Raw genomic sequence first — 26,652 nt, 5'->3', positions numbered from 1 at the left:
ACATCTTTTAAGCGGCGATCCTCCCCCACTCTGTCCCCACTGCTCTCAGCTGTGGACGGTAAGACACCTGTTAATTGAGTGCCCCTATTTTACTCCGTTACGCGCCCGTCTACAGCTGTCGCCTGATATATCGTCCATTTTAGCAGATGACACGCGCTCGGCCGATCGCGTTCTCGAGTTTATTAGTGCCAGTGAGATGACGTCAGTCATTTGAAGCTCTTTTGGGGACAACCAACCCCTTTCTGTAGTGGATTTTTAAGCTTTCCTTCTGCTTTTAGTTTCTCCAATTTTTTGAGTTTCGTTCCCATTGCTGCTGGTTTCCATTTTCGTTTTTTACCGTTTCCTAAGTTACAGATCGGGCGCTAATGACCATAGCAGTTTTTCGCCCCAAAACCAAAACAAAAAGAAAAAAAACACTATAATAAGTGTTGTGGCGTAGCAAGACAGCCACGCCACTAGGAAGTAGCCGAAAGGCACGCATACACACACGCCGGCTGGCGTGAGTTCTGGAACAGGATACTTGGTGAATGCTATAGACAAAAATATGCAGTTCCTCGGATACTTAACTTTAATGCATCCTTGTGGTACATCGCTCTTGACTATACAAATTAGACTCTCTTCAGATACGGTTAATGGCGCCTTGCTAGGTCGTAGTCATGGACTTAGCTGAAGGCTATTCCAACTGTCTCTCGGCAAATGAGAGAAAGGCTTCATCAGTGTAGTCGCTAGCAAAGTCGTCGTACAACTCGGGCGAGTGCTAGTCCGTCTTTCTAGACCTGCCATGTGGTGGCGCTAGGTCTGCAAGTACTGACAGTGGGGACACGCGGGTCCGACGTGTACTAATGGACCGCGGCCGATTTAAAGCTACCACCTAGCAAGTGTGTTGTCTGGCGGTGACACCACAATAAGTGCCTCAATGTGTTTGGTGACTGTTGTTGTTGTGGTCTTCAATCCTGAGATTGGTTTGATGCAGCTCTCCATGCTACTATATCCTGTGCAAGCTTCTTCATCTCCCAGTACCTACTGCAACCTACATCCTTCTGAATCTGCTTAGTGTATTCATCTCTTGGTCTCCCTCTACGATTTTTACCCTCCACGCTGCCCTCCAATACTAAATTGGTGATCCCTTGATGCCTCAGAACATGTCCTACCAACCGATCCCTTCTTCTAGTCAAGTTGTGCCACAAACTTCTCTTCTCCCCAATCCTATTCAGTACCTCCTCATTAGTTATGTGATCTACCCATCTAACCTTCAGCACTCTTCTGTAGCACCACATTTCGAAAGCTTCTATTCTCTTCTTGTCTAAACTATTTATCGTCCACGTTTCACTTCCATACATGGCTACACTCCATACAAATACTTTCAGAAACGACTTCCTTACATTTAAATCTATACTCGATCTTAACTAATTTCTCTTGTTCAGAAACGCTTTCCTTGCCATTGCCAGTCTACATTTTATATCCTCTCTACTTCGACCATCATCAGTTATTTTACTCCCTAAATAGCAAAACTCCTTTACTACTTTAAGTGTTTCATTTCCTAATCTACTTCCCTCAGCATCACCCGACTTAATTCGACTACATTCCATTATCCGCGTTTTGCTTTTGTTGATGTTCATCTTATATCCTCCTTTTAAGACACTCTCCATTCCGTTCAACATCTTGTAGTAACATCGGTAGAACATTACGTAGGAAATCAGCATACATTGCACCATTTAGATTGCCATCGATTAAATGGGGGCCAATTATCCTTCCTTCCCATAATGCCGCACCATACATTAACCCGCCAAGCTCGCTGATGTTCAACTTGTCGCAGCCATCGTGGATTTTCCGTTGGCCAGTAGTGCATATTATGCCGGTTTGCGTTACCGCTGTTGGTGAATGACGCTTCGTCGCTAAATAGAACGTGTGCAGAAAATCTGTCATCGTCCCGTAATTTCTCTTGTGCCCAGTGGCAGAACTGTACACGACGTTCAAAGTCGTCACCATGCAATTCCTGGTGCATAGAAATATGGTACGTGTGCAACAATGTTGATGTAGCATTCTCAACACCGACGTTTATGAGATTCCCGATTCTCGCTCAATTTGTCTGCTACTGACGTGCGTATTAGCCGCAACAGCAGCTAAAACACCCACTTGGGCATCATCATTTGTTGCAGGTCGTGGTTGACGTTTCACATGTGGCTGAACACTTCCTGTTTCCTTAAATAACGTATACCGTCCGCACTGACGGAATGTTACGTGATAGCACTGTGACTATTACATCGCCATCTATGACAAAGCGAAAAAGTGGTTCAACTAAAACATTCACATTTCCGTACGTACACACGAATATGTAATAAAAAATGGGGACTCCTATTTTTTTAAAAAAACGCAGTTGACATCCGTTTGACCTATGGCACTGCCATCTAGCGGGTCAACCATAGCGCCATCTGGTTTCTCCCTTCAAGCTAGTCAAGTTTCGTTCTTTGTATTTTTTTCGTTTGACACTTACTTCGTGAGATATCTGGCCCGGCCACTATCAATGGAAAAAAAATGGCTCTGAGCACTATGGGACTTAACATCTGTGGTCATCAGTCCCCTAGAACTTAGAACTACTTAAACCTAACTAACCTAAGGACATCACACACACCCATGCCCGAGGCAGGATTCGAACCTGCGACCGCAGCAGTCGCGCGGTTCCGGACTGCGCGCCTAGAACAGCTAGACCACCGCGGCCGGCCACTATCAATGGACCACCCTGTACAATAAAATGTGTTTCTTGTACTTAGTTTTTTTTTTAATGCCAAAACGTTCCCCACTTTCTGAATAGCCCTCGTAGAATTAAAATATCATCGACAAATCTTATAGTTTTATTTCTTCGCCATTTTATTGTTTGTACTACGTACAGATGGAATAACATGGGAACGGACTACAAGCCTGTCTCACTCCCTTCCCTACTACGCGCTCCATTTCACGTTCTACGACTCTCGTTAACAGCTGTCTAGTTACTGCATAAAAATATCCTTTCACTCCCTGTTGCTTTCCAGATAACTTCAGAATTCCAAAGAGTGTATTATAGTCAACATCAGCAGCTTTTTTCCCTTAACCTAAAAATGCTATACGAATATATTTGCCTGTCTTTTAATACGGTCTCTCCGCCATGCCGTACGATTGTTAGCCGCGTGTGCCGTATGCCGCAGTGAACATACCGAAATGAAACTCAGTGAAATACAAGTTATAACTAAATGAATATTCATTTTTACTTAAAAATTTTCACATTAAATGTTGAAAGTGTCCCCCACTTGAAGGGAAGTAACCCAGGCAGGCGAACAATCATACGGCATTGCGGAGAGAGTTTGAACACCCCGTATAAGTCGCAGGGCCAATATTGCCTCTCGTGTTCCTATTTTTCTCTACTGATCTTCCGCAGAGTCGGTTTCTTCCAGTCGTTCCACTGCTCTGTAGATACACTATGTGATCAAAAGTATCCTGCACCTGGCTGAAAACGACTTAAAAGTTCGTGTCGCCCTCCATCGGTAATGCTGGAATTCGATATGGTGTTGGCCCACCCTTAGCCTTGATGAGAGCTTCCACTCTCGCAGCCATTACGTTCAGTCAGGTGCTGGAAGGTTTCTTGGGGAATGGCAGCCCGTCCTTCACGGAGAGCTGCAATGGCGAGAGGTATCGATGTCGATCGATGAGGCCTAGCACGAAGTCGGCGTTCCAAAACATCCCAAAGGTGTTCTATAGGATTCAGGTCAGGACTATGTGCAGGCCATTACAGGGATGTTCTTGTCGTGTAACCACTCCGCCACAGGCCGTGCATTATGAACAAGTGCTCGATCGTGTTAAAAGATGCAATCGCCGTCCCCGAAGTGCTCTTCAATAGTGGGTAGCAAGAAGGTGCTTAAAAAGTCATTGTAGGCCTGTTCTGTGATAGTGTCACGCAAAACAACAAAGGGTGCTAGCCCCCTCCATGGAACAAACAACACCATAATACCACCGTCTCCGAATTTTACTCTTGGCACTACACACGCTGGCAGATGACGTTCACCGGGCATTCGCCATACCCACACCCTGCCATCGGTTCGCCACATTTTGTACCGTGATTCGTCACTCCACACAACTTTTTTCACCGTTCAATCCAATGTTTATGCTTCTTACACCAAGCGAGGCGTCTTTTGGCATTTACGGGCGTGATGTGTGGCTTACGAGCAACCGCTCGACAATGAAATCCAAGTATTGTCATCTCCGCCTAACTGTCATATTACTCGCAGTGAATCCTGATGCAGTTTGGTATTCCTGTGTGATGGTCTGGATAGATGTCTGCCTATTACACGTTACGACCCTCTGCAACTGTCGGCAGCGTCTGTCAGTCAACAGACATGATCCGCCTGTACGCTTTTGTGCTGCACGTGTCCCTTCACGTTTTTTCACTTCACTATCACATCAGAAACTGTGGATGTTTAGGAGTGTGGAAATCTCACGTACAGACGGATGTCACAAGTGACACCCAATCACTTCGCGACGTTCTAAGTCCGTGAGTTCCGCGGAGCGCCCCATTCTGCTCTCTCACGATGTCTAATTACTGCTGAGGTCGCTGATATGGAGACATGGCAGTCGGTGGCAGCACAATGCACCTAATATGAAAAACGTATGTTTTTTTAGGGTGTCTGGATACTTTTGATCACATAGTGTAGTTCGTTGCAACCAATAATACATCCACCAGCACCTGCCTTCTTTGGTGAATATTTGCAGGTAGTTAGAGGTAACAAACCGAAATCAGTCAGTTCCTCGATAAGTAGTCGTTGAGTAAACCAGGCCACTGAACACACATTCCCATAGCTCCTTCCCTTCGGTAGGACTGATATTCACATTTTATATGGCGCTCCCAAACGGTGGACCTGTACATTTTCTTCGGAGAATTTCCGTGCAGAACATAAGCATGCTACCGCTTTCTACGTAGAACGCTTCTAAGCAGTGGGCGAGGAAAGATAAAACGGATTCGGTAGCGGAACGGAGCACAGTTTCACGTTACCTCCAGCCATAATGTCAACAGAACGACGCCCGGCCACACGCTTACTACTTCGTCAAAGCGCTGTTCGGAAACTATATCCGCGCAGACCAGTCAAATATTCATCTGCTCTAACCGTTTCGTAGTAGTCCCGGCGAAATCAAGTACCCTACATTCACTACAGTTCCCAAAAAAGTATCCCACTACTACTACTACTACTACTACTACTACTACTACTACGAACTCCCCCTTCCTTATTCCTCTTCTCCGCCGAGTCCACTAAAGCGTTCGATCAGAAACTAGACGTTCGATTCAGCGTGTAAGGGGACATTTCTGTGACCAGAAATTACTACAGCGATATCTTAGCTTCATGATGTGATATAAGGCACTCCTCGAATAACATCCGCTTGGGTAAAATCAGTGTACGCTCGGCTTTGAAAATCGCAACCGTCGATCAGCAATCACTGCCGCTTTGAAGTCGCGCATATGCCGTAGGCAAAAGGCAAGGTTCGAGTATGAAACGTGGAACTGCCGGTGACGCTACACATCCTCGCCCCGAATGAGTCGCTTGCCTCCTTTCTTCAGGGATCCAGAGCCGACTCCACCTTTTATCGATTTCAGCACGGTGTAGGTGAAACAGTACATGTGAGTGTGTTGGAAGTCTACGAAATGGGGTGTCTGTCTGGCATAAACACAATACCGTTAATACAGAGTGTGAGTACCCTTAGGGTTGTGTGTTACGCTACCGTCATCTTAGGAAGACATTGGAATACACTGGTTCCTGTAAGCAGGGAAATAATAACATGAAACTGATATAACCCTGTCCCTCTGGTTGTTCTGCGTGTAGAAGACGAATTCTTTAAGTTCTTTCCATTGCAAAATATTTTCTCTGCCTTTGTTTCCACTGTTATTCGTACATGTGGAGATTTAGGCCTTTGTATTGATTCACGATGTACAAAGCACGACAAATTTCCGGAAAGCAAAGGTGAGGAAAAGTGATGTGATTACAGAAAAAATCTTAATACTAATATTCCGCGCCAAAAGACTGGGTGTTACTGAAGCTTTCAAAGACCCAACCGTGACCACAGTGGTGGTGTAGAAAGGGAATTAAAAGTTTAAGCTGAAACAATTAAAACTTTGGGGTTTGCCGATGACATTTTGGTTCTGTTAGAGATCGCAAAGAACTTGCAAGATCAGTTGAACGGCATGGAGTGTGTCGTGAAAAGAGATAGGATGAACATCAGCAAAAGTAAAACAGGGATAATGGTTGTTGTCGAATTAAATCAGGCGATGCTGTGGAAATAAAAGCAGTAGATAAGTTATTCTATTTGGGCAGCAAATTAACTGCTGATCGCCGACGTATCGGGGATATAAAATGCAGACGGGTTACAACAAGAAAAGCGCTTCTGACAGAGGCTTTTTGAAATGTGGCGCTGCGCCGGAGAATGCTGAGGATTGTCCAGGTATATCATTGTTGATATAAAAGGGGTACTGAATCGAATTTGTGTGTGTGTGTGTGTGTGTGTGTGTGTGTGTGTGTGTGTGTAGGGGTGGGGGGTAATTGTTGCAACCTAACTAAAACAAGGGGTCGGTTGATAGCACACATCCTGCGGTATCAAGGGATAATGTGCACGAAGTCCATTGCAATGCGGTATTCGACCCCGTGTTGGGGAGTGGGTGCTAGATAGGTTCGTAGCGCCCCTTTCGACTGTCGTCGAAGCTCTAGCATGGAGTGCGAGCAGTGGTTTTCGAAACAAGACCCGGGCACCGGCACCGGCACAGGTGCTGGAGCATGTCACTGGGGCAGATGGCAGCCGAGGAGCTGTGGTCCGTGTTGTGGAAGCGGCTGTGCGAGCGCGCCAAGGCCTGGCTGCGGACTTCCCGCATGAGGTGCGCTTCTCTGCCGTTTGCTTTATTGGATTTGCTTCTTCTTGTGTTGCCTTGTCGGAAGGAAGACCCGTAGGGCACGCGGCTCCCCTCTACTAGACAAGCAGCGGTCTGGCAATTTGTCACCTGTTTGAAATGTCATGTACTCGCCTCCAGGTCTCCTCTGCAGAGAGTGTCGCAGGTGTCGCTTGAGGTAACTAGGTTTTAGAGATGAAAAAAAGATGGCAGTGTTGGGTTTTCAGAGTCATTAAACTAGACAGTTAGAAGTAGTTGATGTCTTGTTCCGTCTCCAGCTTATATACTTGTATTTTCTTGCATAGTACGACCATTCCATCAAAAGAGCGATTAAAAACAGCCTACATGTCATTTCAGTGTTTAAGTATATAATTTAAGGGGTTGAGAAACTGATGTATAAAATTAACTATTACAGCAACACTAGTTGGGAGCAGTAAACACGCTAAGATATTCGCCTCCACACAGGATTACTGCAATTGTATGTCAGTTTTTATTTGTCTCCCATATAAAGGCATTTGTTTTCTCCTTCCTGCAGTATTCAAAAATTCATGAAGTTTTTGGCTTATTTCTTCTGTTTTATGCAATAGAAAAATATTTAGTTTTATATCTGGTAGGCTGCTTCTACATTATCAATGTCTATATGAGATATTGTTATCTCTCTGTGTATTATGTTACTAGTGTAAGTGATTAAAATATTTTTATTCTCAGGAATGAAGAAGACTCTGAAGAACTGCCTATAGAAGACGGTGAAGAGGCGTTGGATCTAGGTCTGGGAGCTGAAGGTTGGTGTCATAGTATTGAAAAAATGGATGAATTTATCTCTGCAGTTATTTCAGTGCCTGCCAAATAATTTGTTGAATTTGTTTGTTAATACTATGTAAAAAGGTCATAAAACTGAATCTAACAAGTAGTTATTCATTGCAGCTGGCCTACTATACAATGGGTGCCCTCCTGTTACAATTGTAAGGTATGTACTCTTTCGTAGTGACTTATTTTTAAAAGTAGCTATAAATGAGATACTAGAACAAAAGCAAAAATTGTTACAGTGATGAAAGTATTCAGTTTTTTTGTACCACAAACAAAAGGCTGCTTCATATATATGAAGCACGTTTCAAAAAGGATATATCTCATACAGAGTGACACAACATTTTAATTCATTGCATTTGTGTATTATAACTACGAGAAGACTCTCAGACAGTGTCGAAATTAATGAAAATCGGCGCAAGTAATTTAAGAGAATAAGATTGTGAAGAAAATTGTTTCAGTTGTGCAGAAAACACTGGTGCTGCTAATTAGATGATGGTGGTAACTGAACTGAAAGTGCATGTAATTGTACCAGTGTCAGAGAATGATTTCAATTTCATAACTACATCAAGAAATATTTGAGAACTTTGTTTCGTAGTTGTGATGCAACAGAGGATGTATTTGCAGTTTCTCCCTGTGTGAACCGTGACTTGAATGTTATTTCTTCAGATGCACTGCTTGCAGTTTAAAGTTGTGGCTGTTACTGTAAATGTGTGCCCATTTCAAAAATTTCTGAAGCAGAATAAAAGTAACCTCAGCTACAAGTTGAAATCAAATGACAAGTTTGAAGAAAGGAGATTGAACTATATTGGCGTCACAACAGTGATTTATTACATTATTTTTAATTTTTTCATTTGATTTGTTGATATAAATTAGCATTTTATCATCTGAAGTAACTGACTGCAGAGACATCCAAATCTTTACTAGGAGCACTATTCCTCTAGTTCTTTTGCATATAAAATATGGATTTTTTTAAAAATTCTTTCCTGATAACATATTTTCACTGTTTTTACCTTGTGAGATGTTGCAAGATCTTTGTATTGATCAATACTTTGCAGAAAACGACAAATTTTAAGTAATCAGTTGTGAGAGAACCAAGATGTGACTAACCTAGATTACTGTACCATCATAAAATTTTTGATTGAGTTGGTACAAATTTGCATTTCCCACCAGTCTGCTAGTGTCAATACAGGGCTTATTACTGTTGGAGACATTATTACTGTAATTAACTAGTGCATAAACTGGAAATTACACTGGTCCACTGTGCATTTTTTTGCAGAAACCAATGTAGACAGTCTATAGAGTTCAGTGTACTGAACATGAATATCATAATTAAAATTGTCTACTAGCTCAGGATTACAAGTAAGATGGGACTTAACATTTCATGTCTACTGCTACTATAACCAGTAGGATATATACATTAATTGAACTTACCTAATTTATTCATGCCTCTCTTTGCCTTCTTCTTGTGGGTGGTGTCTGGAGCCTCTCTCTGTAGCATCCAGCAGGTGACAGCCAACATAGCAAGAGTCCACTGTCCTATGTACTTCTGTTCCACGAGAGAAGCGTCCTGGTGGAACTGCGCTCCAGTCTCGTAACTGAATCCACCCAGCCAGTGACCTGATAAGCATGAATGAGTATGTCCACAAGGTCCCTGTAATTTTTGGCACTCCTGTTTCCCAATATCAGTGCTGCCACACTAAGAAGAATATGCAATGCATGCAGCTGATCAGGGTTTAGAGTGGATTCAGTGTGTGTTCCCCCAAACAGCTGATGCGCCTTTACACTAGTGAATATTCCCTTTGTGATCTCTGTGCTGAGTTATGGTAACTTGTTACACAAATACTGAAGTGCTGCTTCATTCCTGTGCACAGCCTTAACAAATGAGTCCCAACTTAATGGACACTGATGGGAGGACAATTTTGTTGGGATTCACTAGTGATTCTTCGGTAATATTTTTGACCCAGATAAAAGAGCTGTTCATGGAGACCATTCCCCTCTGTGTTTACCGTTTTTCTCTTGTGTGACTGACACACTCGCATGGGCAGCAGTAGTACGTAGTGTAACCATCTTCCAAACCCAACAGCATTCTAAGGACTTTAAAATCTCCACATACCAGCCATTCATGCTTACTGTAATTAACACATTTAAGAAAAAAACACATATAATTGTTAGCGTGTAGCTCCATTTACAAATTAATTTGCTATGTGAATGTAAAAGACCTGTTCTATGTCATTACGATTTATTGTCCAAATGATGCACGGAACATTTAACTAACTAATAAACCTACAATAGATTTCAACATGGTTTATCCTTCCTTAGCTAAGACAGCATATGCAACAGGGATGAATGATCTCTCAATACTCCTGTGTACCTGTACTGCCTTCAGGCTTGCTTTTGAACCATCTATGAAGAGTCTTCATTCCTCTGGTTTGTATGTAATGTTCAGGTCTTCCAACAGCACATCAGTGTGACTGCAGAATTTAATGGCGGATGATGGCAATTTTTTGATTGTATGTCTTCTTTTGTATTGGTTCAGCTTCATTGCTATAACTGCTTAATGGTGGTACATATGGGGAGACTGGAGTTGACAATCCTTCACCCTGAGACACAGAGTGAATGACAGATGAAATGGGATGTCCTCTTCCTCCTCTTCTGAAGGAAGACGCCATACAAGAACAGCAATCTGACATTATTCATGGGTTTACAACAAATAGCAGGCCCCCAAACTTCACGGAGATATTTTTACCATAGATCCAAGCATTCAATGTAGATGAATGCAATGTGCGACACACATGTGGATCCCATGAGTTATCTTGGTCTTCAACTTGACACTCAAAATACAAGGTATATGCTTGTTTGACTGCTGTAGTCAACAGTCACCACCTTGGACCATACATAACATTTTCACAGAAGTTATTAGGTTTGTTATCACAGTTGTGGGACATTTATGTGAAAGTATATGTATGCACAAACATGGTTCTGCAGTTTCATCATTTTACCACACGTTCATTCTCTGCTGATCACAAAAACATCCTGTCCTATAACAAGTGAACTAACACAGCATAAGAGGATGCATCCGTGACAGATGACAATTAAAACTGTATCGGGTTTGTTCATTCGACAATGCTCACATGCGTGGATGGTGCACATGAGTCATGGTGTGCAGCAGTATTGTCAAATTGTACTGGAAGTGTCCACCTCACCCACAGCAGAGAAACCCTTGTCACAGTGCCTTTGCATGCAGCTCTCATAATGTCCTGTAAGTGTGACTGTGAATTGTAAACACCTCATTATTTGTAACCTTGAGCTAGGACTCAATTTTACCCTTGATTTTAGTGTTCAGTACATCTAAATCTATAAAGCACAGCTACTTTAGTTTCTGTAAAAAATAAAGAATGATAATTTTTGTATCAGGGTTAAGACTTCCTTTGAGTGTAATATGGAATAGTAAAATGTAAGACTGTTTAGTAACAATGTAACATCTCCTACTTTTAGTGTTCTAGGGTTCAGGAAATATCATTGTGATAATGTTTTAGTCTTAAAGATTGGGGGGTTACTGAATTTTAGCAGAGATTATGATTATTGTATTTAAAAATTCTTTTATGATTTCAAGTGTAGTGCTTACAATTTGAGGATTCTTTGTGGAAACATAAGTTTCAAGAACTCACACTGTATCTATTGTGAATTGCTGAGTCAAGAGGAATACTCAAAACACTAGTTGTTGGCTTTGACCTGTGACGTAATGCTAATTGCTGCTCTTGACATCACCATTTGGTGCGTGTTTTGACAGTTTGGTTGCTTGTTGGTGAAGCTGACAAATTTGAAAGCAAAGAACTTTGTTGTGGTGACAGATATCCGCAGCTTTGCTGGAGGTCTAAGTTAGGTTGGAAGGTGGCAGTTTAGTTGTGAGTTGAGGCAGTCTCTGAATGGGAAAGCAAAACACTACATACTCTGTAGTTTCTCTGTAGTTTAGAGCCTCCCTTTTTTGTGGGGGTAGCTGATTCAACATTACAGTTGCCAGGTTGTTTACAGTGTTTGTTAGATGTTTCAGTGTGTTACAGGTCAAAGCCAGTGACTAGTATCAAATATTCCTCTTTATTGAAATTGCTCTTAAGTGTGCAGGAGTGTTTTCTTTTTCTCTCAATATATTCATCAATTTATTGCACTTTCATTAGTCTTTTTGTGTATGATTAGTGACTCTTCTTTCATTTAAAATGTTTGAAGTTCGATACCTTGCCATTCTAGTCATAGGCTAATAGAGTTCTTGAAAGATTACACAGTATGCCCACATTTAGTGTTTCTGGTTAGGAAATGTGAGCCAAAGAAATACTCATCTTTTTGTCAAATGAACTAATTTTTTTTAATTTTTGGTTTGTTGGAGATGTTTAATCTTTAATATCATCGTGCTAATCTGACCTCTGTTTCTATAAAGTTCATATAACTTGGAAAAGTTTATTCCATGCTATCATAGTTTAAAGTTGTTTGATAAACAACATAATGTATTAGTTATGATGATGAAGATTTTGATGTAGTGTTGACTGCCACACTTTTCTTTGTTCTTTGTATACCAGTGAATAATTTGTCTAAAATAAAATCGCATTTGAGTGAAGCCTGGCAAAAATAATAGCTGACACAAATTATCTTATCCCCCCCCCCCCCCAAAAAAAAAAAAAAACAAATAATCTTACTAAAAGGATTTTGTTGCAGTATTAATCTACCATTACATTTCAGTTCTGCTTTTCCTCTATTAATATCTTACGCTTTAAAACGGAAGAAGTTTTTTTCAAATGTTCTTCACACTGCTCTTGTTTATTATTGTCAGGGTGTATGGTGTTTTCACTCACACATTGAACCATGTTGTGTACTAGTTGTCATTATTAGTGTAGGGGTTGCCAGTCTATTAAACATTGATTGTCCTATTGTCTACATCAATTTTTTTATGTAAACAGAATCCTTATATGTTTTTTGCAAGCTGATAAGCTGTTTAACTTTTCAGTCCCAGCCAGCCATGCATTAGTCCGACTTCATTTGGAGCTGTCTCTGAAGTCAGGCTAGGCAGGCAGAAAGAGATAAGCCCAGGCCTTGTCCGTGAATCTTCAGTGCAGTCAGATGTGACATCTCATGGAAGCCATGGCTCAAGTGTAGACTCATTCTTGGAGTCCCGCAAGCCTGATCCTGAAGAAGTGCTGCTTAATCTAGGATTTGGAGGACCTCCTATAGCAGAGAATGAAGTGTCACGCATTCCACGTCGCTTCCTTCAGCCATCAAAAGTAATCCTATATAATACTATGTAATAATATATATTTATTACTAAAGCAATGAATCTTATGAATAAAGTAGTAAAACTATGATTCTAGAACCATTAGGGCCTAAAGTACACCACCATCAATTTTGAGTTTGTAGTATGCATGCATGCTCCTGATGTTTAAGAATTTTATTGTGAACCAGCTTTGTCTATACTGTTGGCCCACATTGTACTGGATGGTTGTAATAAAAGTGCAGCTTCTCACAGAGGTCCAGTGTGGGCTGTAAGTATCATATGGCAGCAAAACTTGGTTAATTTGCTACCGCATTAATGCGGAACAAATTTACGCTTGAAAAAATTAGTTCTATTTTTGGCCACCAGGTGTAAGTCTGGCACTATGATTGCAAGAAAGACATAGAAATGTATCCATACGTAATGGATTAGGGATGGGAAGTGAACAGAAAATGTAAATCAAGTGAGAAACACGCATCAAAAAAAGTTTTGAATCACCTCGGTTCCGACAGTTCCAGAACCTGTACAGAAAATTGGAACAGAGATCAACATAAACCTCATTTCAGCTCTTTTTATTGCTCATGAAAACCACACATTGTTTGTTGTACCACCATACAGTGAGACCTTCAGAGGTGGTGGTCCAGATTGCTGTACACACTGGTACCTATAATACCCCTTAGCATGTCCACTTGCCTTGATGCATGCCTGTATTCATCATGACATACTATCCATACATCAAGGGCTGTTGGTCCAGATGGTCACACTCTTCAACAGCGATTCAGCGTAGCTCCCTCAGTGTGGTTGGTGGGTCATGTCGTCCATAAACAGCCCTTTTCAATCTATCCCAGGCATGATCGATGAGGTTAATGTCTGGAGAACATGCTGGCCACTCTAGTCGAGCGATGTCGTTATCCTGAAGGAAGTCATTCATAAGATGTGCACAATGGGAGTGCAAGTTGTCGTCCTTGAACACGAATGCCTTGACAATATGCTGCCGATATGGTAGCACTGTCAGTCAGAGGCTGGCATTCGCATATCGAACAGCATTTATGGCGCCTTCCATGGCCACCAGCGGTGTACGTCGACCCCGCACAGTGCCATCCAAAAACGGCAGCGAACCTCCACCTTGCTGCACTCACTGGACAGTGTGTCTAAGGCATTCAGCCTGACCGGGTTGCCTCCAAACACATCTCCGACAATTGTCTGGTTGAAGGACTATATGACACTCATCGGTGAAGAGAATGTGATGCCAGTCCTGAGCAGTCCATTTGGCTTGATGTTGGGATCATCTGTACTGCACTCCATGGTGTTATGGTTGCAAAGATGGACCTCACCACGGACGTCAGAAGCTGTGCATCAAGCAGCCTATTACTCACAGTTAGAGCTGTAACACGACGTCCTGTGATTGCATGAAGAGCATTATTCAACATGGTGGTGTCGCTGTCAGGGTTCCTCTGAGTCATAATCTGTAGATAGTGGTCATCCACTGCAGTAGTAGCTCTTGAGCGGCCAGAACAAGGCGTGTCATCAACAGTTTCTATCTCTCTGTATCTCAGAGATGCCTAGACACTTCCCTTCCTGGCACAAAGTAACAATGCGGATGGGATCTAACCGCGGTATTGATTGTCTAGGCACATTTGAACTACAGTCAACATGAGCCATGTACCTCCTTCCTGGTGGAATGACTGGAACTGATTGGCTGTGATACAGTATCCACAGTCAGGATTTCTGGGACCTGGGGTGATGGAAAGCTTGTTTTGATGTGTGTATTAACTGCTGCTTACACAGTTTGTTCAGTATAAGCACTAGAAACATCAAGAAGCTACATCCATGGAACGTGATCAACAGTACCAGTTTTGCTACTGGTGAGCAAAATTGGAACTAATTTTTTTCCAGCATGAATTGGTTCTGCATTAATGCTAATGCATTAGCATATCTACCAAGTTTTGCTGCAATATGGTAATTTCAACTCACAGTGGACCTCTGTGAGTAGCTCTGCTTTAATTGTAACCACTTGATGTAAATGAATATTCATGAAAATCTGTCTCCCCAATTTCTCTGATATTCATTTTCGTATGGGCCCAAAACAAAAAGTATAATACTGTTGCCCTTAATTAACATTAATAATGAATTTTATCTTAAATATTAATTAATATTTCATAACATAAATCAGATATATTACTTTTCATAGGAAATATAGAATGTTGAGGCTTGGTTAAAAAACAAATCAGACATATGAGACTGTTGGTTTGTCTACAAATTTTATTTTCATGAACATGTATTTTTCTCAAAACTTTGTCTCTGTGATTTGTGCCCTTGTGGTTATCAGTGCTTCAGCTGATCGTTTCATGTTCAATATGATATTTCATAATTATATTCTAACAGAAATAACACTTATTTCTTTAGATACTTTTTAATGTAATATTTTGATGAGGTACAAATATTTTGCCCATGTACAAAATATTATTGTTTGATTTATTTTTGTCCAAAACAAATTTCACTACTTCAACATTATATTACCCATTATTTATTACCTACAAGCCATCTGCAAATGGAATTGCCAAATATTTGATAACTTTGATCCTTGCACCTTAGTTTCCATACGTGCAACAAGTCTAATTAGATAGAACATGGCTTATTTAATTACAAGAGAACACAAAACATTATGCAATAAATTGTTCTAGGGACTATGTTCAGAAAGACACAATCTGAAGGCAAAGACATGATCTGAAGGTTTATTATTGTTGATACACAGGTGAAAGGTGTTGCAATTGATGACTTCCTACGCTATCAGCAGGATCTGATAGAAAATTTTGAGACAGGCTTTTGTGGATACAGAGGGCTGACTGGTAAGTTTTGATTTTTTTAAAAAAAATATATGGTTTCTCTACTTTGTGGGTTGAACTTCCAAAATTTCATGAATATCTTCACACTAAATGCCTATTACTTCAGTGCCATCCTTATCCGTTACATCTTTGCTTGCTGCTACTAACAAAAACTGTCTTTGGCTCTCTTTCTCTTGTATTATTAAACCAGAATAAAATCAATCATTTGCAGTGTTTGTTGAGCCCAAGTTCTCAAATGTAGAAACAGTAGCTGCTCATAACTCTGTTCTCTGTAGCTGTGCATGGTTGCTTGAATTAACATGGTGTTGTGCTGTGACAGGTGTGGTGGTGGGCTTTTTGCTCTGTTTTGCAGGCTCTCCTGTGCCAGGTGCTTCCTCAACGCACATTGTCTCGTCAGCTTCATCTCCGGTGAGGACGTTTGCCCCCCTTTCCCCCATTTTCAGTGAAAACTTGGTGAACATTCCTCCCCGCTTTGTGCCTCTGCGACACCAAGTTCCCCGCAAGCACCTCTGTGTCCCCGGTGGGACAGGTGCTGGGGGGAGCCACCCGTCGCTGGGGCGCTCGCTCAGCTCGCGGCGCCACCACCTGTCAGCTCCTCGCTCAAACCATGATAGACGTGCCAGTGAGCCACATCCTACAAAAGTTTGACTTGGCCTCTTTGAAATGGAATTATCATTTCTTCCATTTTGCTTTGTGTATGTTGTGTATATTGTTAAATATTTACTACAGATCATTACAAATTATTGTAATTACATTACAATGTGGGATCTACTGTTGTTATTTAATATAATATTTACTGATGTTGGCTTCGTCTCTTAGTAGAGGAAGTATGTATGATGGCACAAGATGGCTGTGATGTGTTCCATAACTTACGAAGTCTGTGTATAATGTCCTTCATGCAGTATTTCTTTCTGTGCAGTAAACTTTGAAACACATATGCATGATTATTGCTTTATGTCATTGTGTGTTAACAGCTTGACTGCATAAGAGGCTTATCAAAAGCTTCAAATTAACTTTTAAACCAGGTAGTACTATGATACTGAGAACTTTTACTTTCTCATTGTGTGCACAATACTTTCTTGTGGACTAATTTTTTACATCCCAAATTTGTTGGGAACTATGGATAGCACTAGAATTGAACAAGTCTTGTGAGGGAGGTCACTATCAAAATAGCTGTATTGTGTAATCAATTATATTTATAATGCAATATGTTTTTGGTATACTTTATTAAAGATACTAATATCTTTTTAAGTGTCTGCTATTGTAAAACTTGTAAACATTCAATTGTTGACTCTCGTACCTCATTGTCATATGTGTTTGATGTATACACCTCCTTTTACCTTCATTACTTATCAGTGTAATGTTTGAGCTGTGTCCCAGGTCAGTCAGTGCCTTACAGCATGTAATGTACTCCTTGTTGTTGTTCACTATAATTGATCTCAGAATAAAACATACTTGGAGAAATTAATGTTACCATGGTCAAAGAGACGTATCTCCATGTAACTGTGGAAAGAATGATTAGAGCCTCTTTTTCGGGAAGTTACTTCAAAAATTATAATTAATGAAAATAATTATTTGGATTAGTGATCAATTGTCTCTCTCTCTCTCTCTCTCTCTCTCTCTCTCTCTCTCTCTCTCTCTCTCCCTCTCTCGTGTGTGTGTGTGTGTGTGTGTGTGTGTGTGTGTGTGTGTGTGTGTGTGTGTGTGTGTGTGTCGCGCGCGCGCACTCTCTCTCACCTGAAGACATATTCACTTGGTACTGAATTGTGCATAATTTTCCGTTCTGCTAAGACTACTTCAGAAATATGTGCTACTCTCAGTTATGGTATGAAGAAAGAGGGCCCTGTTAAGGATAGAAGAACTATAAAAATCTTTAAAATTTTCTCTAAAACAGTCTTCTGCAATTTAGTTTCTATGTCAGTGGATACACTGTAATATCATCTGTTATAAAAGACGGTTCAAACATGTTTAGTGGATAATCATTCCACATATGTGAAAGGAATTAAAAAACTGCAATATACATTCACATTTCCACATTGTGCTCATGCTATGTTCTGTGTCCAGCATAATGGGTTCTTGAAGAAATACTAGTTTTCTTAGGAATACTCAGTGATCTGACTCAACAGATTTTAGACAGTCATCATTAGTCTATACATCTCACAAATTAAATTTGACAGAATTATTTTTACATGAACCATTGCACATTTTCCCAGTTCAACCTTCAGTTTATATAGTTACTTTTGCTACAGTTTAAATTGAATGACTGGTCGGGCCATCACCGAAAGGAAATAATAATCAAAATAACAAAATGCTTTTGCACACATTTCACAGTAAATATACAACCAAGCTGTTTAAAATTTATTCTGTGAACATGTTGCTTTTATGTGCTATCATCATTATTATTGCCACCAGCCATTTGACATCCACTGCTGGATAAAGGCCTCCTCCTGGACATTCCCAGTTGAGTGACTGGGCACAGTGGTAGAACACTGATCTCTCATTCAGGAGATTGGCTATTCAAATCAGCATAAGACCAACCATATTTAAGTTTACTGTGGTGTCCCTAAATCAATTAATGTGAATGCAGGGATGGATCCTTAGGAAAGGATACAACAGATATATTTTCCCTTTGCACCACAGTTCTAGCTTGTAATCAATCTTGAGTGACCTAGTCATCTATGGGGCATTAAAGAAGGGAGGAAAATTAAAATTTAGATTCTTCCACACATTTCAGTTTTCAGTGGGAGACACCTATGCTGTTATTACCTGTTTTCTCATGTTATCTATTCAGCTTCATGTTTGGTCATTGTCTGTCATTTCTTAAAATTTACAATCCAGTGAAGAATCACAGTCTCAAAGAACTATCATCCATTTGCCTGGCTACAGACCCTTCAAACTTTCACTTCATTTTAATTGCAATCCTAATTACATCTTGCCTGAACGGTTTTTTTTCACTAATAACTTCCAGCATGCATCTCTCCGTTGTTTGCTATGTAACCCCTAGTGTTTAAATAATTTTAGCAATGAACTTTTCTGAAATTTACAGAATATTTCCAAAATTTTCAGAAGAAATCATCAAAAAACACATTCTTACTTTATAATTTATGTGATATCTAACCCCATCTCAACCAAACTCTCCTGCACACTCTGGAAGATCCAGAACTACACACACCACAAATATTGCTATGATTATTATTAAATTTCATATTTCTAAAGTCTGGCTCAAGTATTTTCCATGTCTGTTTCCTTTTCCCACATTCCTTTGTTTGCCTTCTTTCTTACTTTCATTGTTGTAACTTTTTCTAGGTAATTGGCACTTGAGTGATCTTACAGGGTTGTAGACTTTTTACTTGCATTTTTTTCTCTCTGGGAATAATGTTGGCAGTTACTCTGCTGTCTGTATTGTCTCGGATATTAATTTTCATTAGGGCATTTCTTGTTCTGTTGGCTGAAAAACATCGCTGAAAAGATTGACTTTGATGTCATTACCTCGTGAGTCTGGCATCACAGCTGTTTGTTATAACTTTATCAAGTGGTGTCAACCTGAATTGTTCATACTAATTCCGGATTGAATTACATATTGTGTTGATGAACTGAAAATGCCCATACTATTCACTAAAATATGTTCCAAAATCTAAGCCAAAGACCTTTACATGCTTTTATTTAAGAAAGGTAGCAATAAAACAGTATCTGAAGCTATGTGTTCAGTCCAATTGCATCAGTCTGATAAATCTGTATTGATACTTGGATAACCAGTACTTATAGTACTACTGGAAACAGATATGTGCAACACAGATTAATGCCATTGAATGATCCAAAATATTAACATTAATTTTTAGTGTAAAATTCTGTTGTGACTTACTCTTAGAACAAGTGTTTTCCTTAGTAGCACTTGAATGACACCAAATTCAATCTTTTGAAGTTTACATTGCTCAGGGAAAAGTCACTGCATCATTTACCATATAGGACAAAATGGTTTTCTGGGAATTATTTTCTCTTAAAAGCGCACCTTGTACCAAATTTGATGTTTGTAGCTGTATTATTGAGCTCATCTTCAGAACTTATTGCATGTGGATCTGCAATAAAATTTTAAGATGGGGCAGTTTCTTGTTCACCGTACAATAATGTGCAGTGCAAGAACTAACCCACACACAATCAACAGATAATGAAAAATCATTTCAGGTACATAGGGAAGCTGCCAAAATGTGCCATGAACTGGAGATCAGTACTGACAAGATAGAGTGATCTCCTGTGTTGATACACTTGCTTCATCTACCAGGCACTTAAATGTGATTTGTAGAGTATCCATGTAGATGTGGATGTAGATAAAGATACATGAAGTCACTCTGTGTCCATTTGAATGCATGGTATTATTTGTTTCAAGAAAACAGACACCACATAGATCCCACGGCTGTGAAACACTATATGTAAATTTAAGAGGGGGAACTGCTATTAGCTGCAATGGGACTTTCAGTGGAATCAGCAGCGACTAGCGAAAATGTGTACCGGACCAGTATTCTAACCTGGGATCTCCTGCTTACTCTGTGTTCCTTTCCTGTTCTCTCCTGTATCTCTGCTTTAAGTTGCATAGGGAACTGTTTCTGTAAATGACTTGAGATTTCATGTTCAGTCTTCTGTACATAATAAAAAGGAAATTATATAACACAGTATACATTTGCATCATGGGTTGCCATTTGAACGAAACAGTTTCTGTATTGATGTCCAGCAGTATGGTATGCTGGCACACAGTTGTGTGTTGCTCTCTGTCCAGTTCATAGAAAATTTAGTTATGGGTAATTTTCAGCTATATTTATATCTGATATATTTAATCCTCCTACCACAATTGTTGCTAGTTACCTAAAATGCTTATGTTTTTGTGAGAGAATGAGGTGTGTGTGTGTGTGTGTGTGTGTGTGTGTGTGTGTGTGTGTGTGTGTGTGTGTGTGTGTGTGTGTGTGTGTGTGTGTGTGTCGCCCCCCTCTTGGAGTGATTGACGAAGTACAAAGACTGTTCGTGTGATTCACCTGAATGTATTCAAAAAAATGTAATAAATTTGCTTTAGTAGTGAATAGTTAGTAACAATTTAGGGACAAGTTTTAGATTACTGTTAATTTAACTGTGTACCTAACTATGAAGGATAGTGAATATTTTCCAGTTACTTGTTTCTGTTTTAAATACTTTTATAATATTGTTTTTAAATACATTGGCTGCTATAATACGCAATCACATTGGAAAATGGTTCACACATGGTAGTAGCATGGACATTGGGGGGGGGGGGGGGGGGGAGAAAGAGAGATTTGATGGAGAGCGCGTGTAAACACCTTTGATGTAAGTCTTACAGAGTGTTATTGTGGATAACAGTAAATGAAATGGTACTGAAGTTGAAGTATGGCCTTGGTGCAGTCCAGAGGAAAGAAGTTACAGGTATTTTGCTGTACCAATGGAAAAGCATCTTAAAGGAGATTACATCTGATCAGTTCTCTGTACTTGTTAATAGCTTGTTTCATGGGTGTCTGCAGAAATTTATCCATGTATGTGTGTGCACGGTGGGGGTTGTTGGGGGGAGGGGGGTGGCAAGATTATAAAGTTGCCATTTTTTATATAAATGGGTTGGTCAGTTTAGAGATGTCATGCCGCAAGAACTCACTGGTATTATAGGTGACACAGACTCAAAATCCATTGGGGGGGGGGGGGGGGGGGGGGGGGTTAGTGCTTTATCTAGTGCGCTCTCTCTCTCTCTCTCTCTCTCTCTCTCTCTCTCTCTCTCTCTCTCCTGCCTTACAGATAACTGTGGCTTATTAAATAATGTGTCATCTAATGTGCAGCCAGCAAGGAAATCACAAGAAGTAATTATCTTTACTATTTTCTGTAACTCAATATTCATGGATTGATTTAACTACTTCTCCATCTTTCCCATCCATTTCAAATGCTACGTGGTCCCAATCTTATTGATGTGACACTGTTGTTAGTACATTGGACGTGAGAAGCGGAGTGCAAATATCCACCCAACCTTCCAGATTTAGATTTCTCGTGGCTTCCCGTATTGAGGCCAATGGCAAATGTTACCTCATTTTTGCCCTATCTGAGCTACAGCTTCATATAGAAAAATCTTGGCATGGTGCTAATCTTTCTTCTTGACTGAATTCAATTTGCTCAAACATAACATAACATCTCAAATCCCATCCTGTCGCTTATGCCTTTTGTTTTACTTCACTTTAACACTTCCTCCATACACAGTCTGATACACTTCATCCTTCTTCTTACTCTGTGCCCTCCATATCACTAATCATCAGCTGGAAGTGTACACTGCAAATTTTGTTTCATGCTAGTAAATAGTGCATGCTGCTGCTCCCTTGCAGCCACCCCTTTACAGTGGGGGTGAAACTTTGTTGGTTTTTTTTTTCCCACAATTTTGTGTTTGTCTTTTCAACATTGGAGAGTGCTAGGCAACCATAATTCACGCAGTTTAAAGTAACAGCCAGATAAAAAAAGTAGAAACATCTTATGTCCAGTGATGATATGGCAACTGTGATGTCACTGGAAGTGGAAATCAAACCAGAGCTGAACAGGAGGGAGCTACAGGAAATAAGTGGAAAGAACCTCTTATCTTAACGGTAGCTGGTAAATGAGTAATGTGATTGCCTGGAAGTATCAAAGCTACAGAAAAGGAGTACATTCTCACAAAAAGAACAATATTTGATAAAACCTAATTTTTATCAGAATGGAAGCCGAAAGGTTTTGAATGTGTACAGTAGTCTGTTGAAGATGTGTGTCATTACCCAAGAAGATTATGTGACAATAGAAGCCAATTGTTAAAAAAAGTATCAGGATAATCTTTTAATCAGTTTATACTGGCCTGAAAACTGCTATACACTGCACAGCCCGTTCAATGACATGTTGGCCCGTATTTTGTACAGTATGCAGCTATATTGATGTGTCTTCAACTCTTGGTGTTCTCAAACCCCATTTGACCTTGATTGGCAGGAATAATTAATACCCAGGCATATTACAACTGTTGGCATCTATTTGCACTGTGTCAGTGTGAAGGATTCCTCAGAGTACTATCTTTTTTTAATTGATTGAGGCAGGTCCTTCAGACTTAATGACCTATTAAAAAACATACTTATTAAATAAGTATGTATTGTGTCTGAAGGCAGTTTCACTTGAGAAAACTAAAATGAGAGAGAGAGAGGGGGGGGGGGGGGGGGGGGGGTTAGTATTGACCTTCAGGAGGACATCTACTAAATTGTTGACAAGTTTTTTAATGGACACTGGTGCCCAGGTAAAGCTCATTGACACATTTTAAAACAGGAAAAATGCACCACACTTTTGTAACTGCTAGTTTAATCCTCAGGCAGGACAGAATAGGTTGTGGAATTGAGCATGGTTGGAAAATATTACAAGTCTCTCAACCCAGGTTGACTGACATGTAGTAATTTTACACTTTTATTAAGTATTTAATCTGCTTAGTAGAGCCTCTAAAAGATGCACACACAATTTATAAAGCGGTACTCTCCTTTGCAGGTGCAATGTGAGCACATGCCATTCGGTACTCTCTCTCCAATTGGACATAAAACTGTCCCAGTTGTTCATATTAATCATTGCATGTGATGAAACAAAATTATTATTCCAATTGTTATGTTGATGTTGCTTTCTCATTTCTTGTACCTTGTTCTCATTTGTGTGATGATTTGTTAAGTATAATAATAAATTTTATATTACATTTCATATTCATTTTCAGACTTCAGTCACTTAAAGAAATAAAAGATGCCAACTGTATCTTCTGACCAAATAACTGTAATATAAATGATATTTGGATACCCTGAAGGTTGTTATCTTTTTCACATATTTTAAATTCATCAGGTTTAAAGTTATGTGTAAGAATATACTTTAGAGTCTTTCCATTGGATGATATTAACTGAAATCTACTAAATTGTTGACTAGTCTTTTAATGACACTGGTGCCCAGGTTATAGTTATTAATGTAATACTAAATTTATGGTGGCCATTGATTTTGTCAATTTACTAAGCAAATTTCTGAAGTCTCTTTTCTTTTATAATTAAAACATGCTGTTATATAAAGTAAGCAAAGAAAATTGTAAAAATTAGCTTTTATATTGTACGTAAAAATATAACAAGGCATTTCTCTGAAGTCAAATACTCTTTATTTTATATGTTATGTGAAAGATCAAATAAACAAAGTGAAAAGTGTTGAAACACACAAACACTGATAATTACCCCATCATCTAAACAAGCTACATTTATTATTATTAGTATATTTCCTGTTCTTCTCTACTGTAGAATTTAGAATTATAGAGAGTTCTTTAAGGTTCATCTAATAAGGACTCAGTCTAAGATTTACTGTTTTTCAGAAGCAGTTTTCTTACATTAGTAGACAGAGTTATTAACAGCTGTAAAATCCCTCTTGGCATTTGAAGCTTTGTGTTTATTAATCGGAAAGGTTTGAAACTAATTGGGAATATGTAGGTTACCCAGTACACCCTTTAATACACTCAAAGGCAAAATAAGTCCGGACTGATGACCATAGCTGTTAAGTCCCATAGTGCTCAGAGCCAGAGCAAAATAAGTCCCACCACAAAGGAATTATTTGGAATGGAAATCAGTAGATGTGATGTAGGTTGTCTTGCCTTGAAGGGCAACAAAATGGGGCATAGAATATCATCAACACACCTGTGTGCTGTAAGTTTGCTGTGGATGACAGTCAAAGGGATCCTGCTATGAAAAGAAATGGCGTCCCAGACCATCATTTTTGGTCGCCAGGCTGTATGGCATGTGACAGTCAGGTTGGTTTCCACCACTGACTGGAGTATAATTGTCTTTAGTGATGAGTTCTGCTTTGAATGGAGCCCCAATGACCAGTGAAGACATGTCTGGAGACACCCCAGATAACAGTGAGATAACAACCCAACTGTTACCCATCAAATGACATGACAACCAGGAGTTATGGTCTGGGTGCCATTTCTTTCCTTGGCAGGATCCCTTTGGTTGCCATCTGGGGCACTCCTCCAGCACAGCAGTACATTGACAATGTTCTTCAACATGTTTTGTTGCCCTTCATGGCAAGCCATCCTGGGCCAACATTTCAGCCTGCTCATGGCAAGAGTTTCTATGCTAGTATTTGTGCTTGTCGAACCCTACCTTGGTCAGATAGGTCTCTGGATCTCCCCCTCTCCTGCCCCCCCCCCAATTGAGAACCTTTGGAGCATTACAGGAAGTGACCTCCAACAATCTCAGGACATTTACTATCTAACACACCAGTCGAACAAAATTTGGCACGATCCCTCAGGAGGACATGTAAAAACTCTGGAAATCAATGCTAGCCAAATATGTGCTTGCACAAATGCCAGAAGTTGACCAATGCATTATTGACTTGTTCAATTTATGAAGCTCTTTCTCTTGAATAAATCATCCAATTTTTCTGAAATTATAATTGATTGTTTGTCTGTACATGTACATTACATGTATCAGTTTACATGTCATTTGGATAATTCCTTTGTGGTGCACCTTTTTTTTTAGAATTTATGTCGAACACTTACACTCAAAAGATAATGTCAGTACAGTGTATTTGTAATTATGAATAGAGTTATTTTATGGGACTTTCACTTCACTGTCTTCCAGTTAATTGAAGTTAACGCATGAGAAAGCTGTCATGATACATTGTGGCAGGAAGACATACACTTATTGGAATATCAGAGCATTAAAGACCAAGATCAATAAGTAAATGGATTATGTTCAAAAGATGGGACGAAACCTTTTAAATATTTTGAGGGAAGTCTAACAATAATCACATGTAGGAATCTGACCTAAATGTTGCACTTTTAATGTACAGAGAGCAATAGTAATGAAAAGTCTGACTACTTTATTACAGCTTTCATTAAAAAATCCTTAGTGTTGTGAGAACAGACAAGGTAAATAGATGCTTGTGTTTGAGGCTATGAATTCCATTCTTACAAAGGTAAACACTGGGGACAGTGTGAGGATCTCGTGCTGTTGTAAGTTTTTCATTCTCTTTCACACATTCTGGTGTGTCTGCAGGTAGGGTGCAAATGTACTGTGGACATAACTAGGACTACTAATCACACTTTGGATCATAAAATTTATGTTAGGAGTGATGAAACAAAAAGTAGCATTTTTAAACATTTGTGATTTTGCTGAAATGATGCAAGAAAATGTCTTTCTGAATGTATTACATAGATGAAAACATTAAATGTGTTTTGCTGAAATAGCATCACCTAATCCTCTGGAATATGCAGTTAAGAGAGAGTAGTTGTAATGCTACTCATTACAATGACTTGGTAAATTAGTGGTATTTGGTAGAACATTTTCAACAAAAAGTATCTCACTAAACAAAGAACACAAGAATCATTTATTTATAAAAAACAAGTGCATATAATTTTTAGGTTATATTTAAATACATGCAGTGAAAGCAGCTTTTTTGACTCCATAAGATTCATATTCCTATTTACTATTTCGTTCTGTGGTAATACATAATGTTTGAGCCTGTTTACATAACAGTGAAACTCGTGAGCCATTAAGGAAAACAATGCACAAAGCAACTATTCCACTTGCTATAAAAACCAAAGCAATAGACATCCTCTATGAAGGATGTCAGTTGTGCATAATTAATGACAACCACTATGTGAAATTCTTACAATTTGACTAAAAATACATATATTCCCTTTTCAGAACAAATCTTTGGTGTACCTGTTTTCATTGGTTTTTTAATTGCCCATAAAGATGTCAGACTGTTTCTTCTAGAGTAGTGATCAAGCAATAATGTAAAAAGTCATATTAATTGGACATACAGATCTCGGTTTGTTAAGT

At 39.6% G+C, this 26,652-nt stretch overlaps 1 protein-coding gene across 1 annotated transcript in view; it reads left to right on the top strand.

Annotated features, from left to right (window-relative positions):
* Positions 1–26,652, top strand: part of LOC126176474 (uncharacterized) — a 255,480-nt gene that overhangs the window by 115,110 nt on the left and 113,718 nt on the right. The window contains exons 3-6 of the mRNA XM_049923629.1: positions 7,607–7,680; positions 7,823–7,865; positions 12,702–12,975; positions 15,718–15,811. Of these exons, the coding sequence (XP_049779586.1) occupies positions 7,607–7,680; positions 7,823–7,865; positions 12,702–12,975; positions 15,718–15,811 (485 nt within the window). The remainder of the gene's footprint in view (positions 1–7,606; positions 7,681–7,822; positions 7,866–12,701; positions 12,976–15,717; positions 15,812–26,652) is intronic.

This window comes from Schistocerca cancellata, chromosome 3 (genome assembly GCF_023864275.1).
Source record: "Schistocerca cancellata isolate TAMUIC-IGC-003103 chromosome 3, iqSchCanc2.1, whole genome shotgun sequence".
In the NCBI taxonomy this organism is placed as follows: Eukaryota; Metazoa; Arthropoda; class Insecta; order Orthoptera; family Acrididae; genus Schistocerca; species Schistocerca cancellata.
Note: the sequence above shows the minus strand (reverse complement) of the source record. Positions and strands in the feature narration are given on the sequence as shown.